Source organism: Lissotriton vulgaris, chromosome 4_1 (assembly GCF_964263255.1).
Source record: "Lissotriton vulgaris chromosome 4_1, aLisVul1.2, whole genome shotgun sequence".
Taxonomy (NCBI): Eukaryota; Metazoa; Chordata; class Amphibia; order Caudata; family Salamandridae; genus Lissotriton; species Lissotriton vulgaris.
Genome location: NC_141691.1, coordinates 1,522,276,347 through 1,522,299,958, shown reverse-complemented (window position 1 = coordinate 1,522,299,958; position 23,612 = coordinate 1,522,276,347). Strand labels below are relative to the sequence as shown.

General features: G+C 44.0%; 1 protein-coding gene across 1 annotated transcript in view; it reads left to right on the top strand.

The window, feature by feature from the left end:
- The window catches only part of TMEM68 (transmembrane protein 68), a 115,065-nt gene that overhangs the window by 63,300 nt on the left and 28,153 nt on the right, over positions 1–23,612 (top strand). Inside the window, exon 3 of the mRNA XM_086918004.1 lies at positions 4,355–4,548. Coding sequence (XP_086774130.1) covers positions 4,355–4,548 — 194 coding nt within the window. The remainder of the gene's footprint in view (positions 1–4,354; positions 4,549–23,612) is intronic.

The following is a 23,612-nucleotide window of genomic DNA, read 5'->3' as shown; positions in this document are numbered from 1 at the left end:
GACCAAAGAGGAAGAAGAGGGAGACTGGCTTCATAGCTTAGTCCCCAAGTAAGTGGTCAGGTTCTAATTTGACAGAACCAAGAAATTCAGTTGATTACCAGTTTTTCATCGGCTACATAGGCAAGATGAAGGGCAAGGCAGTCCACAAGAAGAGGCCATTAAGGTGGATCATCTTATGCATGAGGATATGCTATTTCTTGGCTCACAAGGCGCATTTGGAAAGCATCAGGGCCCACTCCGCCAGAGTGAAATCTTCTACCTAGGCCCTGGCAAGGCGAGTCCCGTTTGCAAAGATCTGCAAAGCAGCAACTTGGTCTTCCCCTCACATTTTTGCAAAGCATTACTGCTTGGACTTAAGGGTGTAGATGGAAGGTCACTTTGCACGCTCTGTCCTACAGGACTTCTTAGTTTAACCAGCCATTGGCCCTCCTTCTGGTTGGGTGCTGCCAGTGGAATCTGTTTAAAAGTTGAGCAATCTGCAGGTGGAAGTATCCTTCTGAAGAAAAAGTTACTTACTTTTGGTTGATTCTCTTTACCTGCGGATTCTTCACTGATCCGCCCTCCTACCAATTTTCATGTCTGGTTACTAAATTGACAATGTTAATAAGGTACCAATTCTATAAACATTACGTGGCCTTACTAAGCTGATTCTAATCTTGTTCACCTTAAAATGCACATAGAAAATTGAGAGAAAACTGACCACAGGGCTCAGGTTGAGCGCTCTATGGCTCCAGTGACATGATGTCATCGTTTCTGATTCCCAAATGAAGACACCACCACCTGAGGGTATAGAGTGCTAGTCAAAAGTTTCAAGATTCAGTCTAACATCCGGTATATTCAAAAGGCGAGTGATCGGCAAATACAGTGTATCCATGATTGTTACCATAGGTAAGTAACTTTTTCTTCTGTTCAATTAAGACTAGCTGTCCGGTTTAGAGGTACTGGCATTGCACCCATAAGTATACTCGACGAACTTTGAAGTACAGCTTAGTTCCCCTTAAAACTTAATATCAAGACGCTGAGCAATGCAATAGCTGCCTCCTCCGGATAGCTGTGATCATAGCAATTCAGGAACATAAACATAGACGCAGGAGGTGTCATAATCCTTTGAACCTTTGACACTCATGCTAAATTATCTATCTAGCTCGTCATTCAGTTTTCTATCGCATTTGTCTGTGTATATTGGACCTACATGTGCAAATGGCTTAAATTACTTATGCATGGTATTTGCAAACTGCGACCTTGCTCTGCTAAATCCATTTACCCACGCTCCAAGATCACTCCGAGATAGCATAATATTGAACTTGAATAAATCTAATGACCATGGCATGGAATGGGGTTTGAGGAAGGGGGCGCCCTGCTGTGTTTTAAACTCACAAGGTTGTCAATATTAGCAAATATTGTTCCAACCTTTCCTATCCTAAGAACGGGCCGAGGGTTTACTCATTTAGAAAATAAGAAAGCATCCCTTTCGAAGGGAGCCTCGACGACCACCTAAAAGTAACGCTGCATATGGGTAGGGAATTCTTCAGGGAAAATAATACTTTCCCGGTGGATTTATAAAAACAACCAAAGAGGAAAATTGCAGATACAAGTTCATCATTATAAAAAAGACACCAATTCTTTCTCAATGGTTTCTATCTTAACTGGTGCCTCTGTTGCCCTTCACGTTTTACTTACGCTGATCACAGATGTAATCTGAGCCAGGCATTAAGTCCACTAATAAACTTATATCTGCTGCTTGGAGTAAAATATAACAAATGCAGAATATTTGGTGAATAGCAGGTCTAGTACTTTAATTTCGATGTATTTTGTGTACATTCACAGATGAATGTAGTTAGTTTTATAAAGAATCTTTGCTAGATGCCGGAGTAATTTGATTTAGTTTGATTTATGTATTTGTTGAGCCCAACTATCACTCCCAAAGGAGCTTCCTGGCGCTATACGGAAATAAGCAAAGAGTGTCAGACAGACATGTGCTGCATTCTGCTCTTCACTTGTATAAATTTAAATACGTTAGTGGACCCAAAGATCCAAGTCTTCAAGGCTGTCCTGAATTTGGTTTCTGATTCTATCAACTGCAACTGTGTAGGCATGAGGTTCCATGCTCTGGTGCCCAAGACTGCCAATGATTTTCCTCCTTTGGTTTTGTATCTAACGGTAGAGGGTTTTTGTAGATTTGCTGAGAAGAATCTAAGTGTCCTACCAGTGAGGTATGGGGTAAACCTGGCCGTTAAGTATTTGTATCCTGAATCTCTAAAGGCTCTAAATGTGATTAGCTGATACAATTATTTTTTGAATAGGCAGCCAGTGAAGGGTTTTAAGGTCTGCAGAGGCAAAAGATCGGCGGGACAGTTTCAACACCAGGTGGGCCGCTCCATGTTGTACAACCTGTAGCTTTTTTAATACTTGTTTGTTCACTCCTGCGAACAGGCTATTACAGTAGTCTAATCTAGACAGGATAAGTGCTACTGCTACTGTCTTCCTTGCAGAGTAAGGGAATGAGGTCAAAATACTTTTAAAGAGTTTTGATAAGATTGAAGCACATCCCAGCCACTTTGAGGGCTTGTGGCCAAAAGAAGAGAGAGGCATTAAATTTTACCCCGAAATTCTTAACTAATTCTACTGTTTTGGTGCAGAGCAGGCTTGTCTTCTGACCACCAATGAGTCGGATTGAAGGGATTTGCCTAGCCTATTATCATTATCTCTGGCTTATCCATATTGTATTTAAGATGGTGGAGTCTCATCCAGCGGATGACCTCAGTTAGACATTGCTTGAACTTAAGATCTGCTTCATTGAAGTCTTTTTCTAAGACCAAGATCAGTTGTATATCATCTGCATTGAAAGTTGTTTCAATGTTGAATGAGGATATTACCGAGATTAGCAGGGTCATGTAAATGTTAAACAAAAGCGGGCTAAGAGTAGGGGTCTGTGTAACGTCCGATTTGATGTTGTGTTCAGTTGAAAGAAATTATTCTAAGGCCACTGTTTGTCTGCGGTTGGTAAGAAATCATTTTATCGAGGCTAAGGCGGTATGAGATACGATGCAGTTTTTTTTTCTGGATAAAAGAATATCTTGGGAAATGGTATCAAATGTGGTCGTCAAATCTAAGATCAGCACTGCATTTTTTCCTTTATCTGAGGTTAATTTCAATGTATCCACCATTTCCAATAGTGCAGATTCTGTAGAGTGCTTTGGACGGAAACCTGATTGGCGGGGTGCAATAGCCTGGCTTCCTCAAGGAAGTCTGTGAGCTCTTTATTAACCATTCTTTTTGCGATTTTGCCCTAGAATGGGTAATGGCGAAATGGGGCGAAGGTTAGAGAGCGTGAAAGGATCCATGACCTGTGTTCTTTGGAGTGGTTTGAAAACTGCCAGTGTCCATTCTGCAGGGACTGTCCCTGTAGCCAAGGAAAAATGTATTATGTTGTTGATTACTGGGTTGACAGTATCTATGATCTTATGAAGTACAGCAGGAGGACATGCATCAATGGGAGTTTCCGATTTCCAAGAAGCAATAGCTTGACATGACTGATTCAGTGAGAGCCTATCATGAACCTGGAGGGATGGTCCTGTGTAGGTGAGATCAGGCTCCAAATCTTGAAAATGCATGTTTAAAGTGCTAAATTCTTTTTTTTAATGTTGAGGATGTTTTTGTTAGAAGAAAACTGAAATCTGATCACATAACATCTGTGGGGGAGGGAAGGGGGGGAGTAAATACAGGCTGGATGGTCCTCAAAAGCCCACCCTCAACTACAGCCCTGACCAATAATTGCGATTTCCCAAAGAGACTTACAGGCTTGTGTTTCATGTGGAGCTAGAAAACCTTCCAAAAGGGAAACAGAGCTGAGAGCCTGCTCTGGTGGAGGTAAACTAAACATGTAACATAAATAGAGTAAGAAGTAATTAAATTAACATCCGTTCTGAATTAACAAACAAAGGGTGTAAAAATAGACCTAATAATACGATAATCCTTGGTTATTATCGCAGTGCTTCACATATTTCTCATCATTCCTCTAGCTTTATTTTAATCGCCTGCCATCCCCATCTGACTCGTTATCATATATATTAAAAGTGTGCTTGAAGACTTTGATTGAAGCAGAAATGTCCGGTTGTTAAGGTAGTGCTGTTTGGTGGTTTAATTAAACTGAGATGAAAGTTGAAAAGTAAGAAATCCAATACATTTCTTAAGCAAAACATGCATAACGTAATGTAACACAGGGTTTGATAAAAGGATATATTGTTGAAGATAGGTATTGAATTAATTCATTTTCGTAGTTATCTAAACAGTTGAAGTTGGCCACTCTGCATGTTTCATAAAAGTAATGTTTTATTGTACCCATGTCTTTCAGGTTTTAGACCATTGCTTGAAGTGTTCAGTGTAATGCATGGACCAAAGGAAGAATGTGTGAAAGCGCTGAAGAAGGGCCACCTCCTAGCCATCTCACCTGGTGGAGTACGAGAGGCAATTTTTAGCGATGAAAGCTACATCCTCTTATGGGGCAGTCGTAAAGGCTTTGCCCAGGTGGCTATAGATGCAAAAGTGGTGAGTTTTTGGCAGGAGATATTCTGAAGGTTATAATTGCCATATTTATTCCAACGATTGTGTGACAACAATAACATTTGCGTAGTTTTGTAATTAAGATGTTAAATGATAAAAATTAAAGGCAAAATAAAATTTATATTTCATCATAATGGTTAGTCTAACTTGTTGGGATAACCGAAAATAGCATATAGTCACCTCACGGTGCAGGAGCTGTATTATATTACCATGAACATTTTGTTTTACATTTTCTTCCGTCAAGATCTTGCCTTTTCTGACATTGCTCATTTCCTTCTCACTCATCATCCAAGTTTATACTTTTTCATTTCCCTGACCAACTACCTAAGTTCTGGTGGTTACCAGGCATTTATTACCTGTTATATTTCAGGAGTTTCGACCTGTAAAATGTGCCTCTCGTTTGGATTTATCTCATCCGGTTATTACTGGGGGCGGGAAACTCCAACAAACATAAATTTGTGACCTCTGCACAAATAGGTGTTTGTGCAAGTAACACCGTTTTCTAGGCCGTTCATAAAGAGGGCCGTCATGTTTGGAAATAAAATGGTCTCTGTAATTATGAATAGGTGGGTTCCCAGAGCAGCACATGATAGATGAGGTCTAAATTCAGGGTAAATAAGATATACACGTTTTCAAAACAAGCTTTATAATGTTTGGTATCATTGTCATTCATAAGGGCACTGTAAAATGTGGCATTTGCTACAAAACGATGAAAGTACTAAATTGAACTGGGAAAGGGGGAAGTAAATTCTCTACAGCACTCCACTCTCCTGCCTGAGGACATTTGACCTATTTGTTTAAATCTGTGTTTATTCACAACTAAAAAATGCTATCTTTCCTGCTAATGACTTCCTCAAACTATTTTAGCTATTTTGGCTCCTGTGATAGTGAGCAGAAAGTGATATTGGTATACCCATTGCAGCATATGCTCAGATTAGTTAATTGGGATAGTTTTCCTTTTCCCCACTTGCATTCAACCTGAGGTTCAGCATGTGAAGTTATTAGTGACGTAACCTGGATGACCAATGATCATTTACTCAATTGTTTCTGAAGACGTACCATACCTGCAACGTGACAGTGAATTTGGAATTTGCTGTATAGAAAGACTGTTTGGCAGCTTTACAAGACTTGAATTTGTGGTTTTCCAGTCTTAACATATCAATGTTCTTAAAGTTCTTGTTCCCTCTGAGGTTTTTTAGAACCGTTCTGAGATATGCTGGTTAATTTTTGTGTATACGCTAAAAGTGATACGCACAAACATGACATATATTCTGGCTTCTGGAGGAAGTAAGTGTAGTTGACATCTGATCCGATTATCTACTTCGGGATATCCGCTTGTCACAGATTCTGGAATGTCTTTTTATATGCACTAGCGAGGAACTGAGATTGCCTGAGAGAATGGAGAAGGTATATTCCAGCTGATGTAAAACAGTAGCCTATACTGCAGTGCAGGAGGTGTTTGAGATTTGAGACTGGAGAGGCTCTTGCACATGAAGCAGTGTGGGCAAATTGCGAGTTAATTTATTTATGGAACGCAATTTATAAAAATACGATTTAACCTTCTGTACCAGGATAGACGTGGAGTTAAAATGGTCTGTACATTTTGAAAATGGATGTTCGAGGCATATGAGTTTCAGATTACACACTATGCATAGATGGCCACCTAGTGTTGGGCCCGAATGTTTGCAGTTTATTTTGTTGTAGAAAAGTCTTTCGGAATCACGGGATAGGTGACTCCTCCTTAGGATGATACTGCGCATGGGCATCGGCTCCATCCCTAGATTGTTTTTTTCCGCCACCGGGCTCGGATGTGTTTCCAGCGCTTCATGTTGGAACCGATTTCCTTCGGCACGCAATCCACACCAAACTACAAAACTTAGTTTCAAACGCTTTCCAGTCGACGCTAATCTTCAAACATCGAGCATCTCAATTCCGGTCGTCGTCGACTGCCTTCGGGCCTACCTAGGCCTCAACTCCAGCTCAGGGAAAGGACGCCAATTAAGAAGTGTCTTCAATGTGGGTCGAAGTTTCGCCACACCGACCTGCATGAGGTGTGTAACCTCTTTCTACAGAGCACGAGGCGAAAGACTGTTCAGCTTGTGCCTCTTTCCGCTCCAAAAAGACTATCCGGACCGAAGAGCGAGGAGAACAATGGCTCAAAGATCTTCAGCTCCGATTCCGGACAACATCTTCGAGGAAGGTGTCAACGTCCCAGAACAGCACGACGTTGACAGCAGCTCTGAGGCAGAAGATTCCGATGTCGAGGACATCACTCCAGCGTGGCGGGTCGTAAGCCCAGACTGGAACCAAGCAAGCCTGCTTCGGATTCCAAGACCCCACCGGAACCGAAAAAATCATCGGATCTGAAAAGGTCATCTGATCCAAAAACCGTGCCGGAACTGAAGAAGCACTCTGAACCGAAAAAAGCTTTGGAGCCAAGAAAGAGGGCTGCCTCCCCAGTGAAAGACATTGCAAAAAAACAAAACTGGCTATCTCGGTGCACAAGACTCCCTCCGCACCAAAAGATCAACCCCCTTCTGTGGATTTATCCTGCCCAGACCCTGCTCAAAAGACTCTGGCGAAGGACCCAGTCACTGGACACTTAGTTTTGGCTCCAAAAAAGCGACCACTGGACACACCAGCTCCAGCTCCGCATTCAAAGAAGGACATGGCTACCTCTCCCTTAAGACCGCCTTCCTCTTCTCCCTCGCCTGTACCATCACCACCACCACCACAGCATTCTCCAACATCCCCTATCACACCACACCGGGATGATAGGTCTGACGATATGGGGGGGTAACACACCTGATCCAACAACGCCCACAGGATCCCCAGACCCGTGGGACAATTATACCACCCCAGATGTCCCAAATGTCCCTCAGGATGACATATACCCTTCAAGGCCTTCCCCACCAGAAGACACTATAGAGTTTAATGAATTAATTCACAGGGCTGCACGTTATCATGGGGTAGATATTTATACAGACCCTGTTGAGGAAGACTTCCTGATGGATACATTCGATAATGCACAAAGGTCTTCATCCATCTTGCCCATGCTCAAAGGAGTGATCAAGCATGCTCTTGAAGTCTTCAAAGACCCAGTCAGAACTCGGGTCCTTAACCCTCGGATAGAGAAAAAATATAAAGCTGCCCCATCAGACCCAGCATATATTAAAGGCCCAGTACCACTAGACTCCCTTGTAGTTTCCAACGCAGGCAAGAGCGCAAACTCGCAAACATCCAGTGAGGCTGCACCACCAGACAAAGAGTCTAAGGTACTTGACGCATCAGGCAAAAGAACAGCGTCCCAAGCAGCAAACATGTGGCGTATCGCCAATACACAGGCACTGTTAGCCAGATATGACAGGGCACCTTACGATGAACTAAAGTCACTTATGAGACACCTCCCTGACAAGTACAAGGATAGAGCAAACTAGCTCATCCAGGAGGGGAAGAACATCACAAACACCTCTATTAGGTGGGCCCTTTATGCAGCGGACACGGCTTCTAGGGCAGTTAACACCAGCGTCCTGCTACGCAGACACGCCTGGCTGCGCATATCTGGGTTCAAACCCGAGGTACAAAGCGCCATTCTTAACCAACCCTTTGAGGAACAACACCTATTTGGACCCGAGGTAGATGTATCATTAGAGAAAATGAAGAAAGATGCAGACACCGCCAAATCTATGGGAGCCCTGCAGTCGCAGGCTCCCAGACGTTCAATTCATCGATCAGACTATCGAGGTGCCACCATGGGATACACTTCAGACACCGCTACTACCTCGTACAAAGCCCCTAAACAGTCTACCTACAGTAAAGGCTACCAAAGGGGTGGGTACAGGGGTAACAATAACAAAGTATAAGTAGGGTTATCCCTTGGTTCAGTTAGATAGTTATTAAAGCCCAAATACTAGTCTTGGACACAAGCAGCTACAAGTAAACTCATAAACATAGCAACAATATTTGTATGAAAGTATAAAATATATTTTATTAAAACAATTGAAAATCCAGATTTCTATAGGCACAACACTTGATAAAAATAGAGTTAAACAACTCTATACAAAAGTAATAAAAACAACATCACATAAATGTATTAAAAACATCAATGAAACATGTATATGCAAAATTGCTAACCAATTGATCAAAAAACAGACCTATTAAAGTTATAAAAAAACATTTAGGGCAGACATTTGGTGGGAGAGAAAGTAAACGAGGGGCGAGTTTGGTAGTTTAATTATGCACTAATATGACGCATATTAGTGCATAATTAAACTACCAAACTCGCCCCAAGAACATCGAGAAGAAGTCGGGTTTTGGTTTGAGTTAGATTGGACAGTTAATGTGCATACCTCAATGACAAATTGTGACTGTCTGTGTTTGTTTACTTTCTCTCCCACCAAATGTCTGCCCTAAATGTTTTTTTATAACTTTAATAGGTCTGTTTTTTGATCAATTGGTTAGCAATTTTGCATATACATGTTTCATTGATGTTTTTAATACATTTATGTGATGTTGTTTTTATTACTTTTGTATAGAGTTGTTTAACTCTATTTTTATCAAGTGTTGTGCCTATAGAAATCTGGATTTTCAATTGTTTTAATAAAATATATTTTATACTTTCATACAAATATTGTTGCTATGTTTATGAGTTTACTTGTAGCTGCTTGTGTCCAAGACTAGTATTTGGGCTTTAATAACTATCTAACTGAACCAAGGGATAACCCTACTTGTACTGTGTGACAGTACCCTACTCCCCTGGTTTTAAGGGGTCCCTCTCTATAATCTTGGTAACAATAACAAAGGCAGAGGCAAAAATAACAACTCACGCTCTGCCTCTACCCTTACCCAATGACTCCCTTCCCCCGCCTCATTCCACTCCTGTTGGGGGAAGACTTCAACAATACCTGCCAGCCTGGGAAAACATCACATCAGACAGGTGGGTGCTCCAAATAATTCAATCAGGTTATTGTCTGGAACTAACTTCTACCCCCCAAACATGCCAGCCAAGCAACGTCCAATGTCACAGGAACACTTAGCATTGCTCAGACAGGGGGTAATATCTCTCCTGCAGAAAAATGCAATAGAAATAGTTCCAGAGCATCAGAAAAACAGAGGAGTATATTCCCTATATTTCCTAATACCAAAGAAGGACGGATCTCTCAGACCCATCCTAGACCTCAGACCTCTAAACCTTTGCATACAGTCGGATAATTTTCATATGGTCACACTACAACAGGTCCTCCCATTACTAGTACTAAACGACTTCCTTGTCACTCTAGATCTCAAGGACGCCTACTTCCATATTCCCATCCACGCAGCACACAGAAAATATCTTAGATTTGTGCTAGACAGACAACACTACCATCAAAGTGCTCCCATTCGGGGTCACAACCGCGCCAAGGGTGTTTACCAAATGCCTAGCAGTAGTAACAGCACATCTAAGAAGACAGCACATTCACGTCTTCCCATATCTGGACGACTGGCTCATAAAAGCCAGCTCATACAGTGTGTGCAAAACACTCCAGTTACTATTCAACTGCTTCACAACTTGTGATTCACGGTAAATCACGTCAAATCGCTTCTACGCCACTCGCACAAACTACAATATCTCGACGCTACAATAAATACCCAATTAACACTAGCTTATCCCTCTCCAGCCAGGATAACAAGTGTACAAAATCTCCTAACAAAATTCAAACCACAACACTCGCTACCAGCTCGAGTGTTCATGCAACTCATAGGAATGATGGCATCTTGCATATCCGTAGTACCTCACTCAAGATTGCAAATGCGTCCACTTCAAGAGTGCCTAGCACGCCAATGGAATCGGGCTCAAGGTCACTTAACAGACCTAGTGTTGGTAGACGCTCGGACTTCTCATTCTCTGCAATGGTGGAACACCAAAAACCTTTCCAAGGGACGACCGTTTCTAGAGCCAGTTCCCCAAGTAGTCATGACAGCGGACGCATCGCTCTCCGGCTGGGGAGCCCATCTACTGCATCACACCATGCAGGGCAGGTGGACACCGCAACAAAAGTTACTCCATATCAATCATTTGGAGTTGCTAGCTGTGTTTCTTGCTCTGAAAGCATTTCAAACCCAAGTGTCAGGCAAAGCTGTCTTAGTCCGCACAGACAATATGGCATCTATGCACTAATAAACAAACAGGGGGGGCACTCTCTGCAGCTCTGTTAGCACAGCAGATATGGAGATGGGCCATACCGCTAAAAATCTTCCTGTTACCCCAACACGTCCCAGGAGTACAAACCACTATTGCAGATCTGCTAAGTCGACAAACACAGCAGATCCACGAGTGGGAACTTCATCCGCAAGTTCTTCATCCGTTCTTCCAAAAGTGGGGACCACCTCAGATTTGCTACCCACGAAAACGCAAAATGCCCTACTTTCCCGCCAGATACCCACACCCATTGTCCAAGGGCAATGCGATATGGATGAACTGGTCAAGACTATTTGCGTACGCTTTTCCTCCTCTCCCACTACTTCCGTTAGTGTTGCGCAAACTACAACAACTCACCCTGACACTCATTCTAGCCGCTCCAACTTGGGCCAGACAACCATGGTACACCACGCTGCTGTAAATGTCTGTGGTGCCACATCAAAAACTAAATCTATCTACACGCCTACTAACGCAGAATCACGGAGAGATCCGACACCAGCTCGGCTCAACCTAGCGATCTGGCTCCTGAGGTCATAGTGTTTGGTTACCTCAACCTTCCTCCAGAATGCATGAACATCATTAAAGCATGTTATGCTGCTAAGTGGAAATGCTTTGTCATAAACTGCCAAAACAACCAAATAGATCCCTTAGACGTGTCTATCCAACACATCATAGGATATCTATTACACCTTCAAAAACGTAACTTAGCCTATACGTCTATCAGACTGCACCTTGCTGCCATTGCAGCATACTTACAAAACAAACATCTCTCTTTTTAGAGTACCAGCTATTAAAGCTTTCATGGAAGGACTCAAAAGAATAATTCCTCCCAGAACGCCACCAGCACCAGTGTGGAACCTGAACATTGTTCTCACAAGGTTAATGGGTCCTCCATTTGAACCATTACATAAATGTGAATTGCAATTCCTAACTTGGAAAGTAGCTTTCCTAGTAGCAATCACTTCTCTTAGAAGGGTTAGTGAACTACAAGTATTTACCATTCAAGAACCCTTTTTGCAAATGCATCATAACAAAGTAGTTCTTCGTACTAATCCAAAATTCCTACCTAAAGTCATTTCACCATTCCATCTAAATCAATCTGTTGAGCTGCCCGTATCCTTCTCGCAGCCTCAAACAGTCGCAGAAAGGGCTCTACACACCTTAGACGTTAAAAGAGCTATGCTGTACTATATCGAAAGAACACAATCGTTTCGTAAAACAAAACAACTTTTTGTGTCTTTCTCGCCGCCACATAAAGGCAACCCTATATCAAAATCCGGGATCGCCAGATGGATAGTTAAATGCATAAAAATGTGTTACCAAAAAGCAAAACGCACGTTAACAATTCCTCCAAAAGCCCACTCAACAAGAAAGATAGGGGCTTCAATGGCATTCTTAGGGAATATCCCCTTAGATGACATATGCAAAGCAGCTACATGGCTTACACCGCACACATTCACAAAGCATTATTGTGTAGATGTGCAAACTAAACAACAAGCCACTGTGGACCAGGCTGTACTAAAAACACAGTTTCAAACCACTGCAACAGATACGGGTGGTCGCCGCTAGGTGTGGGTACTGCTATACAATCTATGCATAGTGTGTAATCTGCAGCTCATATGCCTCGAACGGAAAATGCTACTTACCAGTATGCATCTGTTCTTGGCATGTAGATCTGCAGAGTTACACACGCCCACCCGCCTCCCCGGCTACCTTTTATCTGTTCCAGTATTATCTTAATTAGATACAAATCACATGGACATCACTACTTCTTGTACAGCTTCATCACTTCCCTAATGGCGAAAAACAATCTGGGGATGGAGCCGATGCCCATGCGCAGTATTATCCTAAGGGGGAGTCGCCTATCCCGTGACTCCGAAAGACTTCTCTACAACAAAACAAACTGCAAACATCCGGGCCCAACACTAGGTGACCATCTATGCATAGTGTGTAACTCTGCAGCTCTACATGCCAAGAACAGATGCATACTGGTAAGTAGCATTTTCCTTATGGGGGGGTCACCAAATAATGATCACTTTGGTTCTTTTCTTTTAACTTAAGGAAGTTTAATTTCATCCATTTGTGTAAGTTTGCTTAACAGTTACTGTTCTCTAACAGAAAGCCTTCCAAAACGAAGAGGCAGGGTTCACACAGTTCTCTTGATCATTTGGTTCTGGGTTTTTGCCAAGTCATAGCATAGCCAGCTGCACCCCTGTAGACATCAAAAGCAAAAAACACTATATAGATTTTAGGAAGGAGAAATACATTATAATTTATAGTGTGTACAGTGTCTAATGTGACTTACAATCTCATATCAAGGATCTTTACATAGGCAAGTATTCTAGAGTTGAGCCTTGTTCCTGCAGTACCAAGCGTAAATAAAACACATCCTCTTACTCTGAGGTGGTTCAGGAGCCTAAGGGAAACTCATTGCAGGCATGACTGGTTTCTACAGTAAATTAAAATATTAATGTATGAGGACTCTGTCATGTTCACTCTTCTCAATTGCACCCTACTTCTTTTCTGCTCCCAGTTTTAAACAAGGCAGAGTAGGCTCCTAACTTGAAGTCTCCAGAGAAACCTTCAATTTGCCAAGTACCTCAACAAGGTGTTCTATCCCTTTGTAATGGAAGAAAGCTTCAGTGCTCCAATATACGATTGAGTTTTGGAAAGGGCCATGTTAAGAAACTCCAGATATGGTTCTTGAGACTAAATGTCAAACATTTGAAGTCAGACGCACATGTTCTGCTTCGGTGAAGTAGAAAAGTCTCTGCATCTCCTCTCCTCTGTCTCCCCTAGGTTCAAGGTTACAAATTTGAATAATGAGATGCTGAAATTGCATCCAAATGCTGGTCTGGGTCTTGGAAAAGCCAATGCAGATGCTGTTAGTGCTAGATTTTTATGCAGGATACTGGCAAGGGGAGAAATAAAACAAACTTTATCTATCTCTCTAGAGGGGTGTCTCTGTAGAGCATGCCTAGTTCAAAAAGATTTCCTTCATTAAGATTATTAGGACATGTTTAAAAACTTAAGTTGATGGAAAGACCTGGTTTTCTCCTTCCATTAACGAAGATGTTCAGCTACATAAGTTGGGGCTTACTGCAAAATCCTAAAGTAGTCTTTGCTCTGTTCCTCATGTCATGTTATGTTATAAACACTTGTAGCGCGCACGGCTACTCAAGAGTGTCCCGGCGCGGAAACAGAGAGGAGCAAGCAAGAAGTGGATGGACTGACATATTAGATAAAAAGCAAGGAAGCTGGGGATCTCTGCCAAACACTGAGAGGCTGAATGCAGTTGCCTCTGAGGTGCATAGAATCTGAAATGATTCCTGAGGTAAGGTGGGCCCAGACCGTGAAGAGCAGATTGGGCCACGTAAGCATTTTAAATTTAACACGTTGGGCTACTGGGAGCCAGTGTAGTTCTTGTAGATGATGTTTGATGCTTGCCCGCCCTAGGATGTAGAAAGGCTCTGGCCGCAGCATTTTGGATCACCTGCAACTTCTTGAGCTGGTAGCCTGTAGCCTGGCAAGCCGATGTACAAGGCGTTAGCATAATCTATGCATGAGAGGATGAGTGAACGAGTGACCATCTCCTTGGCGGCCCTGGGAAGCAAAGGTAGAAACCTCCTTAGAGATTTCAATGTGCCAAAGCACAGAGCAGCAAGTTTCTGTATCTGAGTTTTGAACAGTAGATCCTCACTAAACCAAAGCCCCAGGTTTTTTACTGGAGGACCCGCGGAGTTAGGTAGCGGATAATCCTCAGTTCAGAGAGTCTCCCTGAACTGAGGTGGGAAGGACCCATACAGAAGAATCTCTGACTTGCCCTCGTTGCATTTGAGTTTAGCAGATGCAAGATACTTAAAGACAGCCATAAGGCAGTCGTTGGCCCGGGTCGGGGATGTGTCACTACCTCTCCAAGTGAAGAGGAGCTGGGTATTGTCTGCATAACTGATGATCTTGGCTCCCAGCTCCTCTGCGAGGTAGATCAAGAGGGTGATATATTATATATCTCCGGTTGGAGCCCTGAGGGACTCCAGTAGAGGCCCTCTTCGGGGCTGAAGAAAATGGAGGCAGCCATACCTGCTGTGACCTGTCCTCCAGGAATGATTTCAGCCAGTCCCACGCAAGCCCAGATACTCCAATATTCGAAAGGCGGGCCAATAATTGGGAATGTGGCACCGTGTTGAAGGCGGCAGAGAGGTCCAATAAAATCAGGGCTGCTCTGCCGCCAGCATCCACACAGTCTCTGATGGCTTCTGACATTTCCACAAAGCCGATTCGGTACTATAGGTGGGCCTGAATCCTGATTGCGCAGGATGGAGCAGGCTGGAAGATTCGACAAAATTAGATAGCTGTTTTTAAACTGCTTTTTCACACACCTTTGCCATGGCGGGAAGAAAGGAGATAGGACGATAGCTAGCAGGGATAGAGGGGTCCAGGGAGTTTTTTTTCAGTAGAGGCAACAGATTAGCCGGTTTCCACTCAAGTGGAACCATGGCATTCTGAAGGGACAGGTTAATAAGCGTATTCACCTCTGCATTAACCACCTCCGCAACTGCGGTTAACTGCCTTGCCGGGCACGGGTCAGCCGGTGAACCTGACTTGAGCAAATTGAGAATGGTCAGAGTCTTGTAAAGCAATGTGCGAAAAAGCTGTCCGAGATGAAACTGTAGCTGTGGCGGATATAGATACAATGGGAGAGGGGGCACGTGCAAGTCCTTACAGGTCGGAGCCACTGGGCTCAAAATTCTCCTGAATCGCCTGTATCTTGTCCACATAGATACAGAATAGCTCCTCGCACCATGTTTCCGAGATGGGAAGAGTGATTCTGTGGTAAGGGAATCTCTGTGTATAGTCATAATCATGTGAATAGTCCCGCCCATGTGCGTGGACCCCGGAGCACTTTAATAGAAATAGTCTCTTAAGTTGTCCTCTTCTGCAATCCTGCTTAGACACTCAAGAGAAAATAAAAGACAAATAATGCAGCCTGAAACCAACAAGGCTACACTGGCCAGTACTTCATCCTGAAGTGAAAAATAAAGCCATATAACAATTAAATGTAATCATTTTGCTGAGTTTCACACATTGAGAAACTCCCCTTCACAAAGACTCTTTTTTTCCTTGATGGAGATGAAGGGTTGGACAGACAAGCCCCATAGGCTGCCATTATGTGTCTGTAAATGGATACCGTGCCTTTAAGGAACCCTCCAGAAACGTCAGAGGCAGGGGTAACCAGCAGTCCACATCGGGGAACAAGGCTCCCGGTGGTTCTAAGCCCTGAGTGGTTACTTCCCCCTCTTCTATTACCCACTCCGGTGGGGGGAAGCATTCAAAATTATCTGGCAGGGTGGAGAAAGATAACTCTGGACAATTGGGTGCTGAATATTGTTCGCAATGGATACTGTCTACTTTTCACCAGTCCTCCTCCATCAATTCCACCAGTTCGTTCACAATACCTGTTGCGAACTTCAAGTGGAGACCGATACGCTGTTAATAGAAAGGGCAAGAACTGGTTCCTCCTCCTCAAAGGGGAAAAGGTCTATACTCCAGGTTCTTTTTCATACGCAAAAAGGACAAAAACTAATTCAGACCCAGATTTGCGACCTGCGAACAAATGGATTCGCAGAGAGAAGTTCCGCATACTGTCCCTGCACCAGTTCTATCCTCAGCTGCATCAGGGGGACTGGCTATGCGCCATAGATCTGCAAGATGCATACTTACATGTGCCCATTGCAAGGAAGCATCGGAAGTTCCTGCGGTTCCTAGTCGGCACCAATCATTACCAATATACAGTGCTTCCATTCGGCCTAAAGTCTGCGCCCAAGACTTTTTCAAATTGCATGGCTGTGGTTGCAGTGCACCTGAGGAAGAATAAGGTGTTCGTTTATCCGTACCTGGACGACTGGCTGATCAAAGCTGCCACGTTTCAGGAAGTGCAGCTACATTTCAACAGGACGGCCATTCTGTTGAATCGTTTGGGTCTTCACATCAATCTGTCAAAGTCTGTCCCGACTCCTGTTCAGTGTCTGCAGTACCTGGGAGCCTCCACGATACACTCAAGGCAAGCGTGTGTCCTTCGGAGGTGCGACGCTTATCCATCCTTCGGCAGGCTCAGGCTCTCATATCTGTTCCCTCGCCGACAGTGAGGACTGTCCTCTCTCCCGGGTTCCATGGCCTCTTGTATCTTTCTCACTCCACATGCACGCCTTTTCATGCGGCCTCTGCAGGAATGTCTGGAGGATCACTGGGACCAGAAACGAGGGAGTTGGGAGGACAGGATCCAACTGTCCCAAAACGCTGTCCAGTCCCTGAAGTGGTGTTGTTTACCTCACAATTTTCGCAGAGGGATCCCGTTCCACAAAGAGATACCGACTCAGACCATTGTGACGGATGCGTCTCTCTACGGCTGGGGAGCGCATTCGGACCACCTACAGACACAAGCCACGTGGTCCCAGACGGAGACCACGTATCACATCAACTTTCTGGCACTCCGAGCGGTTAATTTAGCGCTGAAAGCATTCCAACCCTCCTTTCGAACCAGTTCCCTGCTTGTACAGACGGACAACACAACAGCAATGTATTACCTCTGTGATGTACAACGTATTCGATCCTCTGTATTTTATTCCTTGCTGATGTGTTTTTTTCAATAAAAAGTTATATAAAAAAATGTATTACCTCAACATACAGGGGGGCTCAAGATGGGCACACTGTTGCGGGAAGCGCAGACTATCTGGAACTGGCTGCTGGCCAGGGACCTGACAAGAACGGTGACCCATCTGCCGGGTGTGCAGAATGCTCAGGCAGACGCACTCAGCAGGCTTGTTCAAGAAAATCACGAATGGGTCTTAAACGACGAGGTGTTAAGAGAAATCTACGCAAGATGGGGCACTCCAGAAATCGATCCGTTTGCCACCCCAGAAAACAGCAAATGCCGAGACAGTGTGGATCAACTGGTCGAACAGCTTTCTCTATGCTTTTCCATCCATTCCCCTGATCCCAACAGTGTTGATCAAGCTGTTCCAGTCCCGGGCCAAGATGATCCTCATTGCTCCAGAATGGCCTCTGCAGTAGTGGTTCACCGACCTCCTACCCCGGTCTCTCCTACTGCATCTTCGACTTCCGTGTTGTCCGGACCTTCTCACAAAGTTCGGAGGGCAGATGGTGCATCCCAACCTCTCGTCGTTGAATTCGGCTGCATGGCTCCTGAGCTAGTGCAGTATGGACATTTAAATCTCTCTCAGAACTGCATGGAGATATTGAAAGAAGCAAAAAGACTGTATACAAGGACTTCTATGCATACAAATGTAATGGACTCTGCATTAGGTGCACGTCTAAGGGTGCAGACCCTACATCCTGCGAGGAGGATGTCGTTCTCCCATACTTACTACATTTAGCTCAATCTGGCCTTAATTTTCATTCCGTTAAGGTTCACCTAGCAGCTTTAACTGCGAATAGGAAATTCCCTTCACAAACTTCCTTTTTTCAAATCCCAGTCATCAAAGATTTTCTGGAAGGTTTGAAGAAGGTGTTTCCTCCCATTCCACATCCTTCGCCTCCGTGGGAGCTTAATGTGGTGCTGGCTAGACTGAGGGAGCCTTTTGAGCCCATTCATTAGGCTTCTCTCCAGCATCTGTCCTGGAAGGCACCTTTCCTTGTGGCTAGAACATCGGCTCACAGGGTGAGTGAGATCCAGGCTCTCTGTTGTCAAGAGCCCTTTACTGTGTTTCATGCATCTAAGGTTGTAATGAGAACTCACCCAAAGTTCCTTCCTAAGGTGGTGTCAGAGTTCCATGTGAATCAAATGATTTACTTTGCCCACGTTTTTTCAGCATCCTTCATCTCCGGCGGAGAGGTCCCTTCATTCCCTCGATGTGAGAAGGGTGTTGAAATTCTACTTAGATAAAACTAAAGGGATTCATAGATCGGATCAATTATTTGTCAATTATGGATCTGTCAGGACTGGTCTTGCTACCTTTAAGCAGTCCATCTCTAGGTGGATTGTGTCCTGTATTCAACTTTGTTATCAGAAAGCTAACAAGACTCTAGTTGGTAAGCCTAGGGCTCACTATTCCAGAGGTAAAGCGGCTACAGTGGCTTTACTCCGTAATGTCCCTATTGCAGAAATCTGTAAGGCTGCCACTTGGAAGTCAGTCCATACCTTTGCTAAACACTACTGCCTGGACTCTGACGCCACGTCAGATGCTCAGGTTGGGCAGGCTTCGCTGAGGAATCTCTTTGCACAATAGTGGGTTTGTCTGTTTCTTTCACATGATTATGACTATACACAGAGATCCCCTACTACAGAAGGAGTAGTTTCTTACCTGTAACTCCAGTTCTGTAGTAGGGGTATCTCTGTGATAGTCGTAAGCAACCCGCCTTCCTCCCCGGTGGATGAAACAGTACTCTCCTGAATGCAGCAGGCCTTGCTTTGTACACCTTCAAAAAAAAACTGAAAGTAACTGGCCCTTGGCTGTGCATCATGGGATATCAAGGGTCTCTGGAGAGTTCCTTAAAGGCACGGTATCCATTTACAGACACATAATGGCAGCCTATGGGGCTTGTCTGTCCAACCCTTCATCTCGATCAAGGAAAAAAGGGTCTTTGTGAAGGGGAATTTCTGTGTGTGAAACTCAGCAAAATGATTACATATAGTTGTTATATGGCTATATTTTTCACTTCAGGATAAAGTACTGGCCAGTGTAACCTTGTTGGTTTCAGGCTGCATTATTTGTCTTTTATTTTCTCTTAAATGTCTATGCAGGATTGCAGAAGAGGGAAACTTAAGAGACTATTTTTATTGAAGTGCTCTGGGGTCCACGCACATGGGCAGGACTATTCACATGAGTATGACTATCACAGAGATACCCCTACTACAGAACTGGAGTTACAGGTACTAAACTACTCCTTACTTCAGCCTGAGGGGATAGGAAACTTTGAACAACAGAGAAAATCTCTTTGGCATTGTTTTTAGACATGGATATGCGCTCCGAGTAGTGTAGGCTTTTAGCCTGCCTAATGGCGGCGTAATAAATTGTCTGCACCTTCCTTAGTGCTATTTTCGCCAGAGGACAGTAAGCAAGTCTCCAAAGACGTTCAAGCTTTTTACAGAGCTGTTTTATTCTCCAAGTTCACTGTAGAACCAAGCTTTGGAGGGAGAGTTTCTTGCTCGCTTATAAGTGGACGGCGGGGACAGGTGTTCCACCGCCTGCAAAATCCAGCTAGTGAAGCTCTCCAGAGCTCCACCCAGATCGCTTGGGAGGGTAGGGCATGTGTCTTCCAGGGACAGACTCTATGCAGAGGGCTCAATCCTGCAGGAGGGTTTGCCATGATTCTGCCCTCTAGATGATAGTGGGGTCTGAATGGTCCACGAAAAACGAATCCGGAAATGATCCGACCAACTAACTTGAAGGGGCTCTTTTACACATAGAGGAAAGTTGGAGCATACCGAATCTAAAATATGCACCCCTTGATGGAAGGGTGAACTAATCCATTGGGTGAGCTGTGCTCATCAGAAATCTGTTTTCCTCTCTTTAGCATTTTTGGCTTTGAAGCTTGACAAATCCATATTCAGGACATGCAGAATATTCTCAAACCATAATTCTTCTTTAAATTAATATTTCACCAAAATGTCAGCCTGACTTTGACAGTGGTGTCTTTATCACATTGTGATGGGGGTGATGAATTGCCAACAGAGGAAAGAGTGGTCTCTCATAAATACAGTCAACCTGTTTTTAACCTAAGACCAGGTTCTTTAAGACCTTGCTCTTGCTCCATCATAACACCCTCCAAAACAGCTGCACTATCATGTTTTGTTTCCATGGTAAGGTTGTAGAATAAAATAGTAGACCTGAGAGAAAAGATGGTGGTGCACTGTGTTGAGAAAGAGATGTTGCTGGACGAGCAGATGGACACAGCTTGATGGTAAACCTAAAATTCCCATGGTGAATGCCAGCGAGATGATTTAGTGAGCTCAGGCTCTCTACTAATATCTGCACTAATGTACCAGTGACCAGTTTAAATCCTGACATGGTATACTAAGCCTTCCATTCAGATGAAATCAGTAACTGGCTTACCATTTCATTGGGTAATATTAAAATGTGTTATTTTCTGCAGAAATAAAGTATGAAGCACTATTTAAAGCAAGTATAATTAGTAGTAGCACTAGTGTTATGAAATTTATTACGCAGATATCCAACATGACATTTTGTCAAGAGGGATTCTGACAACAACTAAGGTTGTGTGTGGCTGGGCCCGCCCCAGATGCCCATGTAGGTCAAAGCCCTGCATCCTAAGCAGCCCGAAACCAATGTTATCCTGTCCCTGACCTGAGTTTCTCGTCGGGCCAGCATATGTCGTGAACACCTAAGCTGTTGCTTTAAAAGAAGAGGGCTGTATGCTATGCTTGACTTATAGGCGCAGTTACAAGGGCCTTTGGTTGAGTTGCGGGTGGGCAGGTCACAGCTTTGGCGACCCAGTCCCAACAGAGGCTGCAGGTGAGGAGGTGTCGCTAGTCAGAGCCCTGCTCTTAAGATTCTGCTTGCAACTGGAACGGCCGGCTGAGCGGTGGGGCTAAAATAAGGTACTACACAAATACCTAGCTTCTGCCATGTAGCCCAGATGGATGCAGCTGGCACATTTCAACACATTGGACAGCACTGACTGCTGTAGACTAGGCAGTGGCCCGTTACAGATTGACAATCCATCCGAGGTTCTGGTGAGTGTCCTGCATACTGAGTCTTTTGGGTTGTTGGTCATCTCCCTGCATTGAGAAAGGCTCTGTTGGGTGCTATGCAACCATTCAGAAAAAATCTAAAAAAAATTATTAACATTTTGCGCATTGCGTCATCTCTAAAACGCTTTCACTATATTAGACTTCGCCACTGCCAGGCCTAGTGTAGTCCAAGTTCGTTGCAATCCGCACAAGTCTGTGTCTCCCCAGATTTCAGCACACCGCATTTAGCGAAGATGGCCACCCTTCCTCTCCTTACTTCTCTCTTGCAGTTCACTACATCAATCGAGAGCTTTTGTGAGTGAGTCTGGGGCCTCCCCCTATTAACCATGGTTGTGTGGGTGTAGTATTGAAACAGCCTGCATCCCGCTCGTATGGCAACATCCCTGGGTGAGGCTAAAGCTTCCTCCCATTCACTGCCCTCCAGTCCCAGCAGCTCTTGCTCTCACATTCTCTGATCCTCTCTAAAACGTCTGCTTTGCGGTTTAATACCTTTTTGTAGGTAAGTGATGTGGCTTTTCTGGGCATGTAGTTGTGTGGAAGCCTGTTCTCTAATTGGGAGGGTTCTGTAAGGTCGAGTCTTTTGGGCACGAACACCCTGAGTGCTTGTCGTAGCTAGAGATATTAGTACATCTCTGTGGGTGCCCGTTAGTATTCTAGCTGCAGTTCAAGCCTGCGAATAACCTCCTCCTGCGTCCTCACTTCACCCAATTTGGAGATCCTGATGAGGTCCCTCCTATTGTTATTTTGTGAAGTTTACTCGTTTTTTTGTGTCACAGTACCTGAATTTGAGATTTCCGGACCCTTGACAGCCAGGAAAGGCAACTGATTGGTTCAAATCCTTAATTTCTAGGAAGTTCACACCCTTTAAACCTCCTTTGGGTAGTAGCACTTTGGTATGACCACTTCTTGTTCTGGGCACTGCTTATGTTTTTTCAGACCGTTTCCAGATGTTTGCGATATTTTATTAAAGTACTGCATCTAGGCAAGACAGTCCAGAAGGGATGGAGAAAGAACAGAAGACTCCATGAACACTAAATGTAATGTAAATGTAAATGTAAATTGATACTTGTATAGCGCACTACTCACCCGCAAGGGTTTCAAGGCGCTTGTACGAATACCGCTGTGGAACCCATACTGGCTTTCCCTGTGAGGCGTCTACTCCTGGGCACCCCCAAGGTGGAGGCCAGGCATCCTAAGCGTTGTGGGGGCCGTTGTGGAGATTAAGCAAGCTATTGCCCAGAGTTGCAGAGTGGGACTCCGTGATTGGAATAGGCACCGAGGCGAGAATTATCAGGTCCGTGGAATTTTGAGCCCAAGACCCGCCGAGGTGGGGATTTGAACCCTGGTCCCGAGCTAGACCTCTGCATCAGGGTCTGCCGCTCTAACCATTGAGCCACACTTCTCCACCAACACTGAATAAGTGAGTTGTGTGGGAACTCTTTTGATCCCTCTAGCAGAAGAGAAAATATAGGCAAAGATTGTGACTTGCAATCTTTGCAAAAAGCAGTTTAGCAGAGGAGCTGCTAATCAGTATTTGTTTGGGATATCAGGGATGAGGTAGCACATGACGGCGAATTATCCAAGGTGAGTGCAGGTTCGACCATGAGGAGGAGGAGGAGGAACAGCTGTCTACATCAAGCTCTGAACTATCTGTTGGACGTGGAAATAGTGCCCCTTCAGCAGTACTTTAGCGACAACGGGACGTGCTGTATACCAGCACATGGTTATTTACCTTAGCAGGTGTACAAAGATAGTCATTGCTTGACAACAGAGTTTGTCTGCCAGAGATAAATCAGTGGGAGAAAATCCGTGCCAACAGAAGTCGTTTTTTTTCCTTTAAACTCAAAGTTCGGATGCCCATATTTTTTGTTGATTCCCCAAAAATGTTAAAACTCTCCAAAAAATGTAAAGTTTAAAACCTCTGCAAATTAAAAAGTTCTTTTCAGAACCGCCTTCACTGGTTTCAGAGTAGTCCGCTATAGCAGTCTATACATGATCATCAAAGCTAAGTCTATTGATAAAACTGTGAGTGAAAGCAGGCATTTATAACAATAGATTTGTGAGAGATTTACAAATTTTTAGCTTAACTTTTTTAATGTAGACCCCATGCAAAATTCAAATTAGTATTTGTAAACCAAA